Source organism: Hypanus sabinus, chromosome 6, assembly GCF_030144855.1.
Source record: "Hypanus sabinus isolate sHypSab1 chromosome 6, sHypSab1.hap1, whole genome shotgun sequence".
Classification (NCBI taxonomy): domain Eukaryota; kingdom Metazoa; phylum Chordata; class Chondrichthyes; order Myliobatiformes; family Dasyatidae; genus Hypanus; species Hypanus sabinus.
The window spans coordinates 62075266-62095385 of record NC_082711.1 but is presented as its reverse complement, the minus strand read 5'-3'; the positions used below and the strand labels follow the sequence as shown (position 1 = coordinate 62095385).

Here is a 20120-nt window from a genome sequence, read left to right as displayed (position 1 = left end):
AGGTGAAGTTTTACAAATGGCACAGCACTGAAATGCTGTAAATCAAAAACATAAACGTCAGTGTCTGTAATTGTGTCAGTAATGCATAATTCCATGGTGTTTTTCACAATCTCACTGCAACATTAGTCACCACACTATCATTACTATTGCCTCTTCTCCATTTATCCAACTGACTGAGGTTTCCATTTCCTGGCCCCACTCTTATCTGTCATAGATGGAGTCCACTATCCAATCTGGCATCGTTAATAAATAGCACTAAACTGTTCTTCGATTCAACACTGAGAAGGGCAGCAACTATCTTTGGCTAAAACTTCAAACTCTTTTCAATGGATATTGATGTCATCACAATCATTAACCACTTAGATCACAATAGTCTGTCAGAACTAAGCCATTCTAATTGACTCAGAACTATGTTTCTAGCTGGACGCCCTTTCAGCCCTTCCACCTCTGTGACTTAAGCTGGCACTGTCTCTGTCTTATTTCATCACTTACTGAAACACTCATTCACTTATTTGCTATTTTGAGACTCAATTATTCTAATGCTGTCAGTGATTCATTTTCTTCCATTCTCCTACTAAATTGGGCTCATTCTTAACTCCCTTAATGGGAGTTAACTCCCTTAAATCCTCCCTCCCTATCTCTGTACCCACTCCCAGCCTTAGAAACAAAGTGTTGGCATGGTGGCAATGGGCCAAATGGTCTCCTTCTTGTTATGAGGACATATAAAACCTTTAACTATTGCCATTTGGTCATAATCTGCTTTTTTTGTGCTTTCTGTTTGCCTTGGGAATTACATTCATCCTATTAATGTCTTTGTACCTCTTTTCTTCTCTCCTTCCTTAAGATGCCAATCATTAAAGTCAAAAGTGATGATAATTGCACAATGTTACATCCCATTCACAACTTCGAGGAAAATGGAGCATTCCACGTAAATAGATCACAAAACCTAGACAACTTTTAGGTGTGTCCTATTACGTGTCCAGCAAATGTCATTGCAATGACCAGCTCCAGGCACAGAGAGTTTACCCTGGAAGTTCAACTGCATTCTCTTTTTTAAGTCTCCTTAAAAATGTGATCACATTTGCGCATAAAATTAATCGGACTAACTGAATAAATATTGTGATTGCAAGAGCAGGTCAGGCGCTTGATATTCTGGAAGAAGTAGCTCGCCTTCTGACTTCCCAAAGCTTTTCCATTGTTACTGAGGCGCAAGTCAGGATTGTGGTAACATTCCCTCCACTTACGTGAAAGGGTTTCCAACACCTGAAAAGTTCAACATCATCCAGAATGAAGCTGATTAATTGATTGGTATCACAACCTCTAATTTCATCTTTCCTGAAGTGTGAAATGCCTACAAATGCACATCAGGTATTTGCTTAGGCTATTCCAACAGCACCTCTCAATCTGTAGCCTTTATCACCAAAAAGAACAAGGGCAGCAAACACACGAAGAGACTACCACCATCTATAAGTTCTCCAAGCTGCACACATCCTGACTTGGAAGTATATCAGCTTTCCTTCAATAACGATCTAATTCCTGGAATTTTCAGCCCAATGAGACTATGGGAGTACCTTCACCAGAAGGACTGGAGTGCCATTGCATTGGATTTGCTGACCAGGAAGTTCTAAACTCAAATGAAGACTTTAAGCCCTATCAGATATAAATGGCTATGAGTACTCTCAGAGAGAGATTATACTGTAACTACCCAATCTTCAAAGACTAGTTCATTTCCTTGTTTATTTTCCATGGTGAATTTAGCTGCCAAAACCCACTCTTCAAGCTGTGGGTCCCCCTCCCTACCAAGAAGATAAAACACGGTTCATTTATTTTCAGTTATACACTTTAAAATCCAAACAACAAACTATTTCTAAAACACAGAGGACGTAGGATTTCTAAAATACAGGTACTATTCCTATAAACTAAAATGACATTCCAATGATGCAGGCAAATGAATTGTCCATCACAGAAATTGAAGCAGAGGAATGGATCTAGTTCACCTCCTATTTCTTTCATGCTTCTTGATGTTTCTTACCCCATTCCTAATAAGCCTGAACTGCTCTCTACATTTATATTGCTTCTCTGCCACTTAAGCGACTTCACATGAATATGATATTTCCTTAGATACTCTTTTTAGACAAAAGGTCTAAAAACTATTTTGGAGATACATACCTCAGCTACATCCTATTTATGCAATGAAGCTAACCTCCTTGAGTACATAAAACTCCCAATGTTAATGGATCAGTTTTTGACATGCTAAATGATCTGTAAGCTTCCTTGAACTAAACAACTTAGCTTGTCTGTTTTGAAACAAGCCACATTAAAAAAAGCTTATTGCCTTATAATAAACTTTTGCACAGCAATAAACCAGGTGCGGTGAGCTATTGTCTGCTTTCTATAGACAGAGCGTTTGCTATATGTGGAGCTTGTTTGCAAAGTTGTGTTTTAAACTTCAAGCCTAGTTGGAAGTTTGTTTACATCTGTTCTTCTGTTGTACTTATAAAACAAACATTGCAAACATGTGATCCTAGCTCAGAAAGTGAACGTCCATCACAGGAGAAGTTCAAGAAGATGGCTCACTATCACCTTCTTAAAGGTACTTCTGAATGGTCAATAAGTGCTAGACGTGCAAGTAAATCCATCAAAATAAAAATGCTTGAGGTCAGGATAAGGCTATTATTAGAACAGGATAAGACCATTTTATCCTTTAGATGCATGCTGTTTCCAGCAGAGCAATCCCAGAGGTCCTTATTTCCCTGCAATCTGCAATTTACCCTCTCTCACACATGCTCGTTAACTCCTTTTGATTTCTTTGTCTAAGTTAAGTGTTACTTTAATAGGTACACCTGCTTGCTAATGCAAATATCTAATCAGCCAATCATGTGGCAGTAACTCAGTGCATAAAAGCATGCAGGCATGGTCAAGCAGATCAGTTGTTGTTCAGACCAAACATAAGAATGGAGAAGAAATGTGGTCTAGGTGAATTTGACACTTTGACCATAGAATGATTGTTGGTGCCAAGCAGGGTGATTTGAGTTTCTCAGAAACTGCTCATCTCCAAAGATTTTAATGCACAACAGTCTCTAGATTTTACAGAGAACAGTGCAAAAAAAACCCCAAAAATACAAAAAAGCAGCAGTTTTGTGGGTAAAAGTGCCTTGATAATGAGAGGGGTCAGAGGAGAATGGTCAGGAAGGTCACGCATTACAGCAGTGGTGTGCAGAAGAGCATCTCTGAACGCGCAAGATATCGAACGTCGTAGTGGCTTGAACACTGGGTTCTACTCTTGTGGTCTTTTTAATGGATACACTCCTGTCCTTATTAAAGTGGCTACTGAGTGTACAATAATAATATACCTCCCAGCACGTCTCTGGGAATTGGGAGGAAACCTGAGTACCCAGAGGAAAGCCGTGCACTTTTTGGTAGAATGTGTAAACTCCTCATAGACGGGACTTGTACTGCAGGAGCTGTGAAGTATCAATATTAACTGATGCACCATTGTGTGATGGGACCACAGAAGTAGAAACAGACAACAGTTAAGGGATCTAGACAGCTGACTGCAGTCAGATCATGATAACAGTAGGCTGAATATGTGGTTAAGCATTTGTTACGGGGATGCTATTGGAATCTACAATTAAGGAAGAAGTGCTTATGCACCTAGAGAAATTAAATTGATTAAGAAGTGTTAATATAGATTTTTAAGCTTAGAAAACATCCAATAAGTACAGTTGAATAACTTGAGGAAGTAACAAAAGCAACAAACATAAATGTGTTTGTAAACATGTTCTTACACACTCACAGAAAATACCCCACACACTTCAACAGAAGGGACCAATGTCAAATCACAATCAGCAAAACAAGGTTATTTTTCTAAAATTTCTGAGCAACAAATCTGATATGCTGAGCTGTTTTAAATGGGAACCAAATTTTCCTCTCTTTATTAAAATTAACCCTAAATTTAAAAAATGAAGTGAATGTATCAACTGGTAAAATGGCACTACTGTAAGCATAGAAAGCATTCTAAAGTGTCTGCCTATTGCTTGTTCTCTATGACTGTTGATTCTAACGGCCAATACTTGAAAGCTCTTCCTTCTTTTTATCTCTTCACAATCTGTTCCTAGGCTTCCTCAGTGCCCAATGGGGCAGATCCAATTTCAACGCCATCAATGACCACCATAAAATGTGGTGTTTAAAACATCTGGCTCAATGTGGTAATTGTTTCAGTGGCCTGTGTTTAAATTAGAAATTTCCACTCTGTACCTCATACATGTCAAAGTTTATTGTGGCTCTAAAACATACAAGTATTTTTATTTCTGATATGAATAAATCTTTGTTTAGTGTACATTAGAATGAACACTTTATTTTATCCGCTGGTATCTGATACATAAGTGAGACCATTTACAGGCTTCTTGGAAAGACGTCGTCACTTTAATTTGGCAGAGATTTGAAAATGAAAATGAGGGGAAGTGACTTTATAGAGTTGTATAAAATTATGAGTGTCAGAGATAGGACAGGTAGATAGATCCTTTTTCCCCAAGGAATATAAAACTAGAGTGCATATGTTTAAGGTGAGAGGGAAGAAATTTAAAGGAGATCGGAAGGGTTTTACCATAGGTGGTGACTATTTGGAATAAGTGATCTGTAATCTTTAAAGGCATTTGGACAGGTACTGAAATAGGTAAGGCACAGAAAGATACAATCCCAATGTGGGCAGATGTGATTAATGTAGACAGGATTTACTGTGACGTGAATGAGTTGGGCAGAAGGACCTTGTTTCTGTGCTCTATGAATCTGCGATTATTAGATCAAAACCTGATTGCACCTTGACAAGTCTCTTCATTGTCAGCTGGTAGAAAAGCACCACAGACTTAGAGCAGCCATATAACATTCTGCTTTTCTATAAATAATATGATGGTATCCATACCTTTCAGCTTGCTCTTCTGAAGCAATGATACCCACAGGATACTGTGACAACTAGACTGAGCAGTTAGAAACAACCACCATCAATTATGAGTGGCAGGAGCAAAACATCAAAACCAAACCTTTTCATTCTTTGTAGATTTTGCAGTATTTTAAAGTGCAAACAAGAGCTGAACAATGGTGTTTTTGCCCTTGTCTAGTTAACTGGCTGTCCTAACTCCACTCAGGCCTAACAGTCTCAAATAAATTTGAAGGACAGCACTCTAAAGGTTTCCGGCTGAAATGGGACTGAATTACTGTAGACTAAACCCATGCTTTGTGTTCCCTGTACAATGTCTTCACATACACTAACTATTGCAGGCTTTGGTGCAAACCCATTCCAACCTGATAATCAGAGATGTTCAAAACTAATCAAAGTAGACTTAAATTATCAAAAAATTAAAACAATATCCTTATGTTAAATAAGTTAAATGTATTTGTAAGTAAAGATTAATCTTAATAAACAAAATACACTTCTACACCTGTACTTGTTTCCATTCAGGTCAGCAATCTAATTGAATGGGATCACACTTCATAGGCCAGTCATGATGAGAATAAGATTCAAAGTACTCTCAATCCCTGCACAGGAGTGTGGAAATCAGCATTACAGCACTAGCTGTAAGATCAGCTGATTTCAATCCCAAAAGTTTGTATGTTCTCCCCAAGAATGCAGTACCCAGCTGGTCCTGTTTCCTTTTAGATTTGAAAACAAATTAAGGTTAGTAAGGTTGGACTGTGTTGGATCTTGATGTAAACAAAGCATTTTGCTGCAAATAAAGCTAATCTTGATCTCTCAGTCTTAACTCTCAGTTCATAGACTCAATGGTGATTGGATGCATCACCTTGCCTCTAATTTCCAGGGGAGGAAAGAAACAGGAGAGGATGTGGATATTTCTTTCGAGACCTGTGCTCATGTGTCGGGGAGGGCACAGCTATTATTATATAAGCAGCATCCATCAATAAAGACCCCTCCCCCCACCATCCAGGCCATGCTGCTGCTATCGGGAGGAAGGTACAGGAGTCTCAGGACCCACAACACTGGGTTAAAGAGCAGTTATTACCCCTCAAACATCAGCCTCTTGAACCAGAGGGGACAACTTCACGCAACATCATATGCCCCATCACTGAACTGTTCCTGCAACCTATGGACTCAATTTCAAGGACTCTTCATCTCCTGTTTTGGTGGTGCTGGTGATGCTCCAAGCTGTCACCCAGTGATATAGCCAACTGCATAATTGCTATCACCAGACGACACAACAGAAACATCAGCTAACTCAAGCCACATCCAAATTCCAGCCTGGAATGGTTAAGGGTACCAAGAGTGTAAGATGATAAGAGGCATACATTGAGTGGTGAGCCAGAGAGTTTCTCCCGTGGCAGAAATAACTAATACAAGGGGGCATAATTTTAAGGTGACTCCAGTAAATTTTTAAAGTGACGGGCATGTCAGAGGCAAGTTCTTTACACAGAGTGGTGGGTGTGTGGAATACCCTACCAGGAGTGGTGGTAGAAGAGGCTGATACATTAGGAGATTTAAGAAACCCTTAAATAGGCATATGGATGATAGAGAAATGGAGGCCTACATAAGAGGGAAGTAGGTTAAAAGGTTGGCACAACATCATTGGCCGAAGGGCCTGCACTATGCTGTACTATTCTATGCTGTATGTTTTTAAAGTTGTGCATTTGCTTCAATGACCCTGCAAGTGGAGAGATACCACAATAATACAGTACACTATGTCTATACAGAAGGGTCAGCCATGTCCAGAATAGATTTGTTCTTAGAAACACAAGAGACAGCAAATGATAGGATCTGGAGCAACAACCAATCTGCTGGAAAAACTCAGTGGGTTGAACAGCATCTGCGGGAGGAATGTAATTGTCAACATATTGGGTCAAAATCCTGCATCAGGACTTACTAAAATAGGTTTCCTTTTTTTGTCCAAAAGGCTCACTGTTAAATCTGTCAAAATTAGGTTGATTTTCTTCTCTGATTACATTTCTTGTTGGCTAGTACCTACCTGAAGAAAGACCAGAGAGATGGCAGAGGGATATGGAAGCTGAGCATCAACCTGCTGATTCCAGAAAGCATAAAGTATGATTAGGCAGATGAAAATTTTGTGAAGCCCTCTTTGTCTCTCTGATGGTGAGAATCATTCTAAGTCAACCTTATCCTCTTCAGAATAGCAGAGAGAGAGAGAGCAAGAAGCTCCTTCTATGGTCAATGGAAATAGTTATTGAGGAAGAGTTCCAGAGATAAAGTGCCATCAAACTTTGCATCTTGTTTTGGAATCTATCGAGATCGTTTCCTTGGAACACGATAAGATAGGTCAGATTTTTGGATCATTGGGTTCTCTTCCAGAGAAGGTGGGACCTGTATAGAAGAGAGAGTTTCCACCTGAACTGGAGCGAGACTAATATCTTAGCAAAAGGTTTGCTGGTGCTGCATGGAGTTGGGGGGGGGGGGGGGTGAGGGTGGTTAAACTAGAGTTGTAGGGGTTTGGGTACTAGAGTGCCAAAACAGATAGTGGAGAGGATGTGAAGACAGATGCTGTTAAGACTTCTGACCAAGTCAGGAATCAAAAATGTCCTGAGCTGTGTATATTTCAGTGCAAGAAGTATTGTAAGAAAGACAGATGGGCTGAGGACATGGATCAACACATGGAATTATAATATTGTAACGATTAGTAAGACATGGTTGCAGGAGAGGCAGGACTGGCAACTCAATATTCCAGTGTTCTGTTATTTTAGAAGTGACAGAGTGGGAGTGATTAAAAAGAAAGGAAAATGTCATGGCAGTGCTCAGACAGGACAGAGTGGAGAACTCGTCTAGTGAGACTTTAATGGATGGAACTGAGAAATAAGAAAGGTGTGACCACACTAATGGGCTATATTATAGACCACTCAACAGTCCATGGATTTAGAGGAACAATTTTGTAGAGATTGCAGATTGTTACAAGAAACATGAGGTTATAGTTGGTGATTTTAACTTTCCACATATTGACTGGGATTCCCATTCTGTAAAAGGACTAGATGGAATAGAGTTTGTCAAATGTGTTCAGGAAAGTTTCCTCAGTCAGTACATAGATGTCCCAATGAGAGTGTGTGCAAACCTTAATCTGCTGAGGGAATGAGACAGATAGAAGTTTGTGTAAGGGAATACTTTGCATCTAATGCTCATAGTACTAGTAGTTTCAAAGTAAACATGGAAAAGGATATGTTTGGACCGCAGGTTAAGATTCTAAATTGGAGAAGTGCCAATTTCGATGGTGTCAGAAAGGATCTAGAAAGCGTGGACAGTCTGTTTTCTGGTAAAGCAGTCCTTGGTAGGTGTGAGACTTCCAAAAGTGAAATTTTGAGAGTACGAAGCTTGTATGTTTCTGTCAGAATAAAAGGTAAAGGTAACAGGTTTAGGGAACCTGGGTTTTCAAGAGATACTGAGGCTCTGGTTAAGATAAAAAGAGGTGCATAGGAACAAATGAGATACTTATTGATTACAAGAAATGCAAGAGAATTGTGTGCAGTTTTGGTCACCTAATTACAGGAAGGATATTAATAAGGTTGAAAGAGTACAAAGAAGGCTTACAAGTATGTTGCCAGGACTTGAGAAACTGAGTTACAGAGAGATTGAATAGGTTAGGACTTTATTCCCTGGAGCATAGAAGAATAAGGGGAGATTTGATAGAGATATATAAAATTATGATGGGTATAGACAGAGTGTATGCAAGCCGGCTTTTTCAACTGAGGCTAAGGGAGAAAAAAACCGGAGGACATGGGTTAACGGTGAAGGGGGAAAAGTTTAAAGGGAACATTGGGGGGGGGGGGGTTTCTTCACACAAAGAGTGGTGGGAGTGTGAAATGAGCTGCCAGATGAAATGGTAAATGCAGGCTCACCTTTAACATTTAAGAAAAACTTGGACAGGTACATGGGTGAGAGGTGTATGGAGGGATATGGTCCAGGTGCAGGTCAGTGGGTCTAGGCAAAAAAATGGTTCAGTACAGCCAAGAAGGGCCAAAGGGCCTGTTTCTGTGCTGTAATGTTCTATGGTTCTATACTTAAGAAAAAAATCAGGAGGTCTAAAAGAAGGCACGAGGTTGCCCTAGCAGACAAGGTGATGGAGAATCCTAAGGGATTCTACAGATACATTAAGAGCAAAGGGATGGCAAGGGACAAAACTGATCGTCTGGATGATCAGAATGGTAATCCATGTCACTACCATCTAGAAGGATGAGAATAGCAGATACCTGGGAACATCACCACTTGGAAATCCCCCTCCTAGTCACTCATCATCCTGACTTGGAAACATATCGCCATTCCTTCATTGTCGCTGGGTCAAAATCATGGAATTCCCTCACTAACTGCAGTGTGGGTGTACCTACACCTGGGGACTGCAGTGGTTCAAGAAGGCAGCTCATCACCACCTTCTCAAGGGCAACTAGTGATGGGCAATAAATGCTGGCTTAGCTGGTGAGGCCCACATCCCATAAATGAACAAATAAAAACAAACTTCACAGACCCTGTACAGATTACAGAGGAGGCATTTGGTATCCTGAGGCAAATCAGGGTGGATAAATCCTCAGGGATTAACAAGGTGTTCCCTTGGATCCTGTGGGAGGCAAGTACAGAAGTTGCAAGGGCCCTGGCAGAGAAATTTAAATCATCTTTAGTGACAGGTGAGGTACCAATGGATTGAAGATAGTTAATGCTGTTCTACCATTCAAAAAAGGCTTCAAAATAAACCAGGAAATTATAAGTCAGTGAGCCTGATATCAGTAATGAGAAAGTTATAGTTCAGTATTCTAAGGGACCGGATGTATGAGTATTTGGATAAACATGGACTGATTAGGGAGTCAGCATGGCTTTGTGAGTGGCAGGTCACGTCTAGGCAATCTTCTAGAACTTTGAGGAAGTTACCAGGAAAGTTGAAGAAGGCAAGGCAGTGGATGTTGTCTACACTGACTTTAGCAAGATTTTTGACAAGGTCCGCATGGGAGGTTGGTCAAGAAGGTTCAGTCGCATGGCATTAAAGATGAGGTAGTAAATTGGATTAGACATTGGCTTTGTGGGAGAAGCCAGAGAGTGGTAATAGAAGGTTGCTTCTCTGACTGGAGGCCCGTGACGAGTGGAGTGCCACAGGGATCAGTGGTGGGTCTGTTCCTGTTTATCATCTACATTAACGATAATGTGGTTAACATGATCAGCAAATTTATGGATGACTCCAAGATTGGGGGTATAGTGGACAGTGAGGAAGACTATCAGAGCTTGCAGTGGGATCTGGACCAGATGGAAAGACGGGCTGAAAAATGGCAGATGGAATTTAACGCAGACAAATGTGAGGTGTTGCATTTTGGTAGGACCAACCAGGGAATAGTCCTTACACAGTGAACGGTACAGCACTGAGGAGTGCAGTAGAACAAGGGAATCTGCACAGGTAGATAGGGTCGTAAAGAAAGCCTTTGGCATATCAGCTTTCATAAACTGAAGTACTGAGCAAGGGAGAAGAAATGTTATGTTGAAGTTGTATAAGATGTTTGTGAGAACTAATTTGGAGTATTATCTGAAGTTTTGGTCACTTACCTACAGGCAAGATGTAATTGAGGTTGAAAGAGCACAGAGAAAATTTACAAGGATGTTGCTGGGACTGGCGAATCTGAGTTATAAAGGAAGATTGAATAGGTTAGGTTTATTCCTTCGAACGTGGAAGATTGAGGAGAGAATTGATAGAGATATACAAGGTTATGAGGGATATAGATTGGGTAAATGCAAGCAGGCTTTTTCCACTGAAGTTGAGTGAGACTACATCGAGAGGTCATGGGCTAAGGTTGAAGGTGAGAAGTTTAAGGGGAACATGAAGGGAATCTTCTTCACTCAGAGGTCTGAGTGGGTAAAACAAGCTGCCAACAAGGTGCATGCAAACTCATTTCTATTAAGAGAAGTTTGGATAGGTACATGGATCGTAAGGGTGTGGAGGGCTATGTTCTGGGTGTAGGTCGATGGGAGTAGGCAGTTTAGATGGATTGGCATGGAGTAGATGGGCGGTAGCACCTTTCTCTATGGTGTATTTTCTATGGCTGTATACTCATACTTCTTCCTCCAGGAGGTTCTATGATCTGCAGCTTTAAGGAGGAAATGGTTCAGTAGCATGCTCAGAGTCTACCATACAAGAATTAGCAAATCCTTTTTTTCTGGATTATTCAATTTAAAGGTGACAAACAGTTTAACATCCCAGAACTTCCTTTCTTCCATCTTGGAGATTTAGATGACAGCAGGTGGGAGAATGTCAATGAACATTGTCCACGGACAAGATGGCAATGTTGCCCAGCTCTTTTGAGGTAAGTACAACTCCTGGAAGCAAAGGTTAGTATGTAGCATATCCATTTTCTATATTTGCTTCCCACAGAGGCCACTCAGGCCATCAGCTCACAGAAGAATTCAATTCTCCCACTAATTTTTCCTGTAGCTACTCTCTACAGTCCTATCAATTCCCTAGAGATACTGCCACTCGTTTACACATGGATCAATTTATAGTGGCCAATTAACCTACCAACCTCCAAGCCTTTGAGTTGTGGAACGACACCTGGGGGGGAGGGAACCCATACAGTCAAAGAGAAAACACTCAGACAACACAGACAGCATCAGAGGTTAATACGAACCTGGTTCACTGGAGCTGTTAGTCTGTACCACTGCATTATTCTCTATGGGTCTGGATCAGCCCCGACTGTATTATACTTTGGTGACATGTCAGAATCCATGAGGAATACCATCACCCTCTTCTTTAAGCAGAAATAAGACAGGAAAGGAAATGGCAGCCCACCTCACTGTTAAGACGTGGAATATGAGATTCTCTCAAAGGTTATCACCACAGTTCAGGTTTGCTCAGGGCTTAGTGATCCACTTACACCTGAACTGCAGCATTACAGGCTGAGAGGTCTCTAATGCTACATGCTGTTCAGGACTATGATTGTTTAAGTACTGGGCAGCTAAGTGAACCTCAGTCTGGTCAGCTTGGACCAAAAGAGCGTTGAAAGAATATTGTATGTGGTCACATCCTCCAAAATGATGACCTGTAATCGGATGGACTGCCCTGCAAAGACAGTAATGTAGGTGCGGGTGAAAAACAAATAAAAACTTCCAGTGGAGTACCTTATCTAGAAGAACACCTTTGATTACAAGGTGTCATCAGTGCCAGCAGGAAGGAGCTAGTGCACCCAATGAGGTGGTTCCTTCAGCAGATTGTGAAAGTCATTTGGCAGCATGCCTCATCAGCAATACTTTCAAACAAGCGCCAGGACCTTGGTTGGTTAGTGGTGAAAAGGGCCTTTCAAGTTGTTTCTTGTATGGTTGGAATATTGACCTCATCATGCACTTCCCTTTTGATGGCTGTACAGGAAGAGGCCTATTACCCATCTCCTGGAAGGTCTGGGAAGAAACAGAACATAGGATACCACAACACAGAAGCAAACACTTGACATCTGTATTATACATGGTGCCAAAGCAAATCTGTTGAATACAGTCACTGCAGGTATGGGGAAGGTCCAGTTTAGGTCCCTCTTGCCATTGCACATGAATTATTTAAAATCTGAATTAAAATCACATGAACTATATGCTTCAGACATGTAAATCAAAGATAACTGAAAACATGCTAAAGTTAAGTAACAGAGATAACATACTGTATAATTAAACTATTTTCTTGAATATTTTGTCTTACATATTTCTGATTTTTAAATGAATAAAACACATTATGAAATAATAAATCTCTGAACTGTCCATTTTAAATTATTGCCTAGACTCTAGATTATGTTTTGCTAAACCCACATGCAAATTGGCAAAATACAGAAAAGAAGTTTTCGTTGCAGTAAATTATCAAATTGAAACTATAGGTGGCATATCTGACACTGAAACTAACTTAATCCTTCCAGCCATAATTACCAAATTACAATCACCCTGCTGCTTTCCTCACAACATACAAGGATGCAGTTATTTAACAAGATAACAATTTACAAACATATGTTCTAATTGGAGAGCCTGACCACACAAAATAGATACGAGAAAATCTGCAGATGCTGGAAATCCAAGCAACACACACAAAACACTGGAGGAACTCAGCAGGCCAGGAAGCATCTATGGAAAAAAGTAAACAGTCAACATTTCGGAAGGGTCTCAACCTGAAACATCAACTGGTTACTCTTTTCCATAGATGCTGCCTGGCCTTTTGAGTTCCTCCAGCATTTTGTGTGAGTTGCACACAAAAAAGATGCCTTCCAGTTTTCTTATACATGGCCAAGTAAGATTTGTACTTAAATTTCTTACTTACAGAATAATCGATCCAAAACTCCAAAGAGTAGGTACATGAAACTCAAATGATTCAGGTCTTCATTCCTTTTGGCCAGCAAGGGCTTGATGGGCTGGATGACCTTCTGATGCTCTGTAAATCTCTATGAAACTGTGATTCATTGCAACTCTTGTTTCTGCCACTTACTATGTTACCTAGTTCTCAACAAATCCTTCCAACTGCACTCAACATGCAAAATAATGCTATATAGAATTAATGGCCTGAAATACATAAAGATTTATTTTCTGATGTGTTAATTTGATTGATTGGGATCTAAAATTATTTTCTATCTGCTGATTTTAATCCCGAATTTATACAGTTATATACAGTCACTCGACCTTCAGACCCAAAATTCTTATCTTACAACAAAAAATACTAATACATTTGTTATCAGTTTTCAAATGTACCACTGAAAATTTGACTTTAAGTAATATATTTAAAAACAAAATTCCAAGTCACTATATAATCAAAAAGGAATTTAAAATTTCTAATACCTGGCTTACAATCTATTGCTTTGAATATTAATATGCATTACTTAATGTACTGATCTCTTCATGTATTGGGCCAAAACTCTTAGTATCAGTGATTAGGTAAAGTTAATAAAAAAACTATGTATTAGTATGTAATTTTTCAATCCATTGCTTATTATGTAATATCTCATTATGGGTTATCCCATTAGTTCATAATAATGATATAATGAAAATGACATATTTTGGCATTCATTATTTAGTGATGTTATCCCAATCAAAAAAAGTATCCCGGTTAAGTGAAAATGTAAATATGGGATGACAGCTTGTTATAAATCATAACAAACCTGCTACTAATGTCATTGAAATAATAATATTTAATATAGATACCAAGTTAACAAAATCTTTTTATAAAGATTTTGAAAATGGTGAGCTCTGTAAAATTTATAAATATATATGTGTATATATATATATATAAATATACACATACATACAAATATATGTTGATTGGAATATTAACTAGCTATTCTTAAAATGTTTATAAAATCAATTATGATTGTTTTTAAATTATAGTTAACAAATGTGGCTTGAGATTCTACTTCAATAATATTCATAATTTGTAAGAATTTTATTCTCCGTGTTTCACTCTCTGACAATTTGCATGCACTGGTTTCATACAGTAATTTAGAGTATTTAGCAATTTCCACCAGACTAGTTTGAAATCACTTAACTTAAATGCAAAAATGAAACTAACATGTGCATCTATTTAATGATGAAGATTAAAATATGTTTAAGGAAATACTATTTAATAACCAAGTTCCAAACTATAATCTGAAAACAAAATGGTAAATCAGAATTTTGGTTCTCAAAATCTCATCATGCGCAAGGAATAATCTTCTACTCCCATAGGAAATAAACAAGGATTAGATCGTTCACCCTAGATAGAATATGGATGAATATGTACAAAGATTAAATAAGCCAATAATGGTCTACACTTTTAGAAAACCATCACAAAGCAGCTGGTGTGTACAACCTTAACAAATGCATATTTCTTTTTCAGAACACCGTTATGGCTGAAGCAGTGAAATTAGATTTACGGCCGATCAGCAATTGCTGTTTTTATGCTGTGCTTATATCACAGACAACAGATTCAGAGACTAATCTAGTGTATTTTATGTTAAAACAAGACATTTACATAATTAAAGTGGCTTAGCATTTCAATTTTCAAAATATCCAATTTACCAATAAAATTGTGTTTAAAAATGGTAAAATCTACATATACACAGCAAATGATAAATGCATTTATTTATGGATACTTTCAAATCAGAATTAAGATTAATTTTATCATTATGGATTATTTCTTAAAAGATCCACTTGATTAATCTAATTCTAAATATAGAAGCAGAACTTGAGAAGAATGCAGAACAAATCATAGAATTTCACAAATAATTTTAAAAGATATTATAGTGTTCCAATACATAAAATATTAGAGATCCTCCTAAATTCAACTATAAACATAAACATTTGGGTATTCTGTTCACGCCTTGTCTTTATTGCAAAAATAAGTATGTTATATTTAAAATTCCAAAATGATCTATTACTACTGTACTTGTATTTAAGCATTTTGAAATCTACTGTTGAGGATTATTCTTAAATGTCATAAAAATTAACAAATTAACATTTAAAATTTCTTCAAATGTCGCATAGATCCAGAAATACATTGCCTTTATAGTTGTAAGAGGAGAAGGGCTTTTAAAATGAGTTTTAACTGAATGAACTATAAAGCACAACCTGTTTATCTGAAATTATAGCAACTATGGGCAATTGCTTTAATTTTAGACTGACATATACTGTTATACATCATTATTACATGGTTTAATATTAGAAAAATAACCTTAAGAACAACACTGTTCTATGTAATTGTTCTGATTTGCAAGGAGCAAATAAGTATGTGAAAGATAATTATTTTCTATTATTAGCAACCTTGTATCAAAACAGCAAACCAAGCAGCATTTTTCTTCTGGAAGGCTCTATTTAATACCAAGCTGTATCATTTGTTCAAATGCTACATAATAGTGCATTCCTTTTATTAAGGACACATAAGCTTCTGTTAGGCAGACACGATTTTTGTAGAAAAATTTCAGTTTTATTTCAGAGAAATTAAAAATATGGAATATATAAACTTTCTATTACTCTATAAATATAAAGGATTCTGTAATGGTGAACAAGAATAAATGAATACGAAGTTCAGACAATTTTTTTGCTTATCAGGGACTTAAGCCAATAATGAATTTGAACCATAAGTACAGGCTTGTATGTCGTTATGGCTACAGACTCCTATTAATTATTTGATAACAATCATGCAAATTATTTGAAGATACAGTACATAATAAAAAAAGTCTGTGCAGTTATGGTGCCTTTAAAATGTTTGTACTGAAATGCTTGTAATATAGTACAATGGGAAACAAAGTTTGTAGTTTTCTGATAAAAATAATCCACATTTCAATCAGCAGAGTAAACATGCTGGATTTGGTACCACACAATATTCTATAGATACTTTGTTTTCAGCCCACTCACTTGGAAACAGAATGGATTTTTAGTTTTTAATAAAACACTGACTGAACCATATTCTGCTCTACCTCCACACCTATGGGGCTAAACATTAGCCTCAACTCAAACTCTATTCAGTCCACATGGTTCTGAATTTCAACATTCCCCTGTTCGCCAAAGAAAACAGTTAAAAACAAGATTACCAAGGAATGTTAACGTTTGCTTATTCAGCTGTTCAGTATCTGTTGGGAACAAACTTCTCGCCGGATTTCAGACTTTTGAACAATCTCTTTACGCATTGCTGTAGAAAACCAGTAAATGCTGTCCAACGAATGTTAAAGCAATACCAAATCATAACAAAAGCAAACTGAGAACGATCCTTCATTCATTCAGCATAACACTGGGGGATTTTTACCCTTTTAATACCCAGCCAATAAAAATGCTACTGTCTACGAATATGCCAACTATTTTTTAAACTGTAAAACTAAGTGCTCTTGTGCCCTTTATGTTTTCCGCCAGTATTTTGGGATGTTTACTTTGGGTTGATCAGTACGCAAGAAATCAGAATTACCAGCTTATTATTGAGGAAGGAATGCTAGACTGCAATTTGCGTGTCAAAGGGTATGAACGCATGAAGGCGTTATTTCTCCTTTTATTTTAAATCTACTTATTTTCTCTCTCATGTTCTCCCATTTCTAATTTGTGTAAAGAACAACAGCGATAACTTGGTTAGCGTTAGGACCCAAGGGAAGTTTTTCATTCCGGGATAAGACTAATTGCCTCCAGGTCTAATTTATCTCTCGATAGGTTCAACATTCAGACATGAGAGTTGGCAGGCACCAGGATCAACTTTCAAGTCTGACTCATTTTAAAGGTTCGTTCTCAGCGTCCGACTACAAGTTAAGACGATTTCCGAGCACTTCCCCCTCCCAATACCCTCCCCCTCACGACAAAACAAAAATCTCCACATATTGAGGAAACAGGATAACACCTCTGGAGGCGATATTTTAAATACAAATATATAATTACAAAAAAAATTTACAGATGCTATTTACAACAACATACAGAATTTGAAATAGTCTGTCACATCGGAAAACTCAGGCTTCACTCTGTGTGGTTCGAGCCTCCCTTTTCGGGAAGGAAAACGCGGAGGGAAGAGCGTCTTCCCCTCACTCACACCGTCGTCTCTCCGTGCTTACTGTTTGTGAGTCTAGTGTAGAACTTGCGCCAAGAATGTAAAGTCTTACCAGACCAGATCCAAAAGCCGGAGGTGATGCCCACTATAAGTGTCATGAGATATTTGATCATGTAGACAGTGAAATCCGGCGTCATGGGAGGCTGCTGGTTCCGGGGGCAGGGTATGGCGTAACTCTTGCAGGCCTGGTTGACCCAGCTCCTCTCCCACTGCTCCCTGAAGGCTTGCTCGTAGAAGTAACAGGCGATGACAATGGTGGCCGGCACCGTGTAGAGGACGCTGAAGATGCCGATGCGCACCATAAGTTTCTCCAGCTTCTCGGTCTTGGTGCCGTCGTGTTTCATGATGGTCCGAATACGAAAGAGCGACACGAAGCCGGCCAAGAGAAACGAGGTGCCGATGAACAGGTAGACGAAGAGCGGGGCCAGAACGAAGCCTCGCATCGCGTCCACGTTGTTGAGCCCTACGAAGCAGACCCCGCTCAACACGTCTCCGTCCACCTGGCCCACTGCCAATATGGTGATGGTTTTGATGGCTGGCACTGCCCAGGCAGCCAGGTGAAAGTACTGGGAGTTGGCCTCGATGGCTTCGTGACCCCATTTCATCCCAGCTGCCAGGAACCAAGTCAGTGACAGGATTACCCACCAGATCGAGCTGGCCATGCTGAAGAAGTACAGCATCATGAAGAGAATGGTGCAGCCTTCTTTCTTGGTGCCCTGGGCCACCGTTTTGTAGCCGTCTTCGGCGAACTTCTCGTTGCACACCACTTTTTCTTCCAGCAGAAAGCCACCGATGTAGGCGATGGCCACCATTGTGTAACAGCCCGACAGGAATATGATGGGCCGCTCCGGGTAGCTGAACCTCTGCATATCCACCAGATAGGTGAGCACCGTGAATAGGGTCGAGGCGCAGCACAGAACTGACCAAATACCGATCCAGATCCTCGCAAACTTCAGCTCCTCTTGGCTGAAATACATCAGCCCGTTGGTTCTAGAGGACTCGCAGGGAGCGCCGCAGTCCTTCTCCCCCAGAAAATGGTAGTTCAGATAAGTGGGTACCTTCAATACCCGAGGGCAGGTAAACTGGCCCAGAAAGGGGGGAACGGTGCCGACGACGGGTAACGTTTGTGTGGGATCTAAGGTCGGGCTGCCCTTCTCAGTTCTGTTCTGCCCGACGCACAGGTCGATAGATCCGTGGACTGGAAAGTTTTCGCATCGGAGTCTCTCGGGCCACTGGAAACCGAATTTGTTCATGAGCGCCTCGCACCCCTGCCTGGCCCTCTCACATAGCGATCGGCACGGGGGGATCGCCTGCTCCAGCACGGTGCACACCGGCGCGTACATGGAGCAGAGGAAAAACTTCAGCTCGGGCGAACACTGTACTTTCACCAGCGGGTAGAACTGGTGAACTTCCAGGCCGGCGTCTTCCTGATTGGTGTGCCCCAGCAAGTTCGGCATGATGGTTTGGTTATAGGCGATGTCCGTACACAGAGGGATCGAGATCGGCTGGCAGAAGCCGTGGTCTGGAATCGAGATGCCTCTTTCGCCATTGTACTGCGGCCGCACGGGTCCCAAACTTTGCAGAAACAAATGGAGCACAAACAGCCATCGAGAGCTCGCAAGTTTGCACAAATCCAGATGGGAACAATTACACACAGCCATACTTTCTCTTGCTCTTCCCATCTCTTCAAACTACTTCTTTCACTCTGGCACAAATATTTGTTCTCACGGCATTCAGTACAGCATAAGTTTTTCGATTTCTTTTAAAAACTTACGTTAGAGAAAATGATTTTAATTTCAAGCAATTCCGATGCCAAAGGAAAACAGCCTCAATTCGAGCAACAACCCAGCTCCGACTCCACTAGCCATTTGTGTCACTCCATCAGTTCCACGCCGCCTGTTTCCAGGAGCCCCTTCCAGTCTGGCTGCGCATTGCGGGGCGCGCGTCGGCAGAGGCGCCTTGAAACAGTCTCGGGCCTCTTACAACTGCCAAGGAGAGCCAATCGCCAGTCGAACCCGGCCAAGGCCGAGCCACGGCAGGCGCTGCGATTGGTTGGCAGCGGTGCGGAAATTTAAATAATTGGCAGCACTTGTTGGACTGCGCGAGTCAGAGCCGGAGCTGGCAACTTGAAGCTCCGCTTTGCCCAGGGGATCGGCAGTTTCTCCTTCCCCCTCCGGAGCCGGGGTTCATTTGCGCAAAGTATTATTGAGAGCATGTAGTTTCAGAGGTCAAATCCCCAGATGGCGTCAGGGACCTCTGGCCTCCTTGGGTCAGGCTGCTGCATTCCAGGAAACTGTTGCTCACTAGGGTTATTAATACTGAACCACACGGCCATAGGCAGAGGATGGAGTCGATTTAGGGGCCCGGCCACAATCATGGTGCAGGGTCTGTTAGCACGAATGCGAAAGAAAGCATGGATGACTCCCAAACCTAGAGGGAGCTACTTTTTTTAAATACATATATAAGGAAAGTGTCGGTTAGGAGATGAAAGTTTCAAGAAGATGAGACAATGAGACGGAGATCCGGCTCTGAGCTCGCTGTTGTAGAAACCTTTTAAGACAGGCAGAAAAGAGGGTTCGGGATCAGGGCGTTTTGGAGATTGGTTGAAAAGGGCAGGGCTGC

At 40.2% G+C, this 20120-nt stretch overlaps 1 protein-coding gene across 1 annotated transcript; it reads right to left on the bottom strand.

Moving 5' to 3' along the window:
- Positions 1-15808: 15808 nt before the first annotated feature.
- On the bottom strand, positions 15809-19466 carry LOC132395521 (frizzled-1-like). The gene has a single exon (XM_059972263.1). The coding sequence runs from the start codon at positions 19178-19180 to the stop codon at positions 17477-17479; it is 1704 nt and encodes a 567-aa protein (XP_059828246.1). The 5' UTR covers positions 19181-19466; the 3' UTR covers positions 15809-17476.
- Positions 19467-20120: the final 654 nt, after the last annotated feature.

What these genes read in the sequence shown, in the direction of transcription:
- LOC132395521 (XM_059972263.1), bottom strand. Translation starts at nt 19,180, where the DNA reads ATGGGAAGAGCAAGAGAAAGTATGGCTGTGTGTAATTGTTCCCATCTG.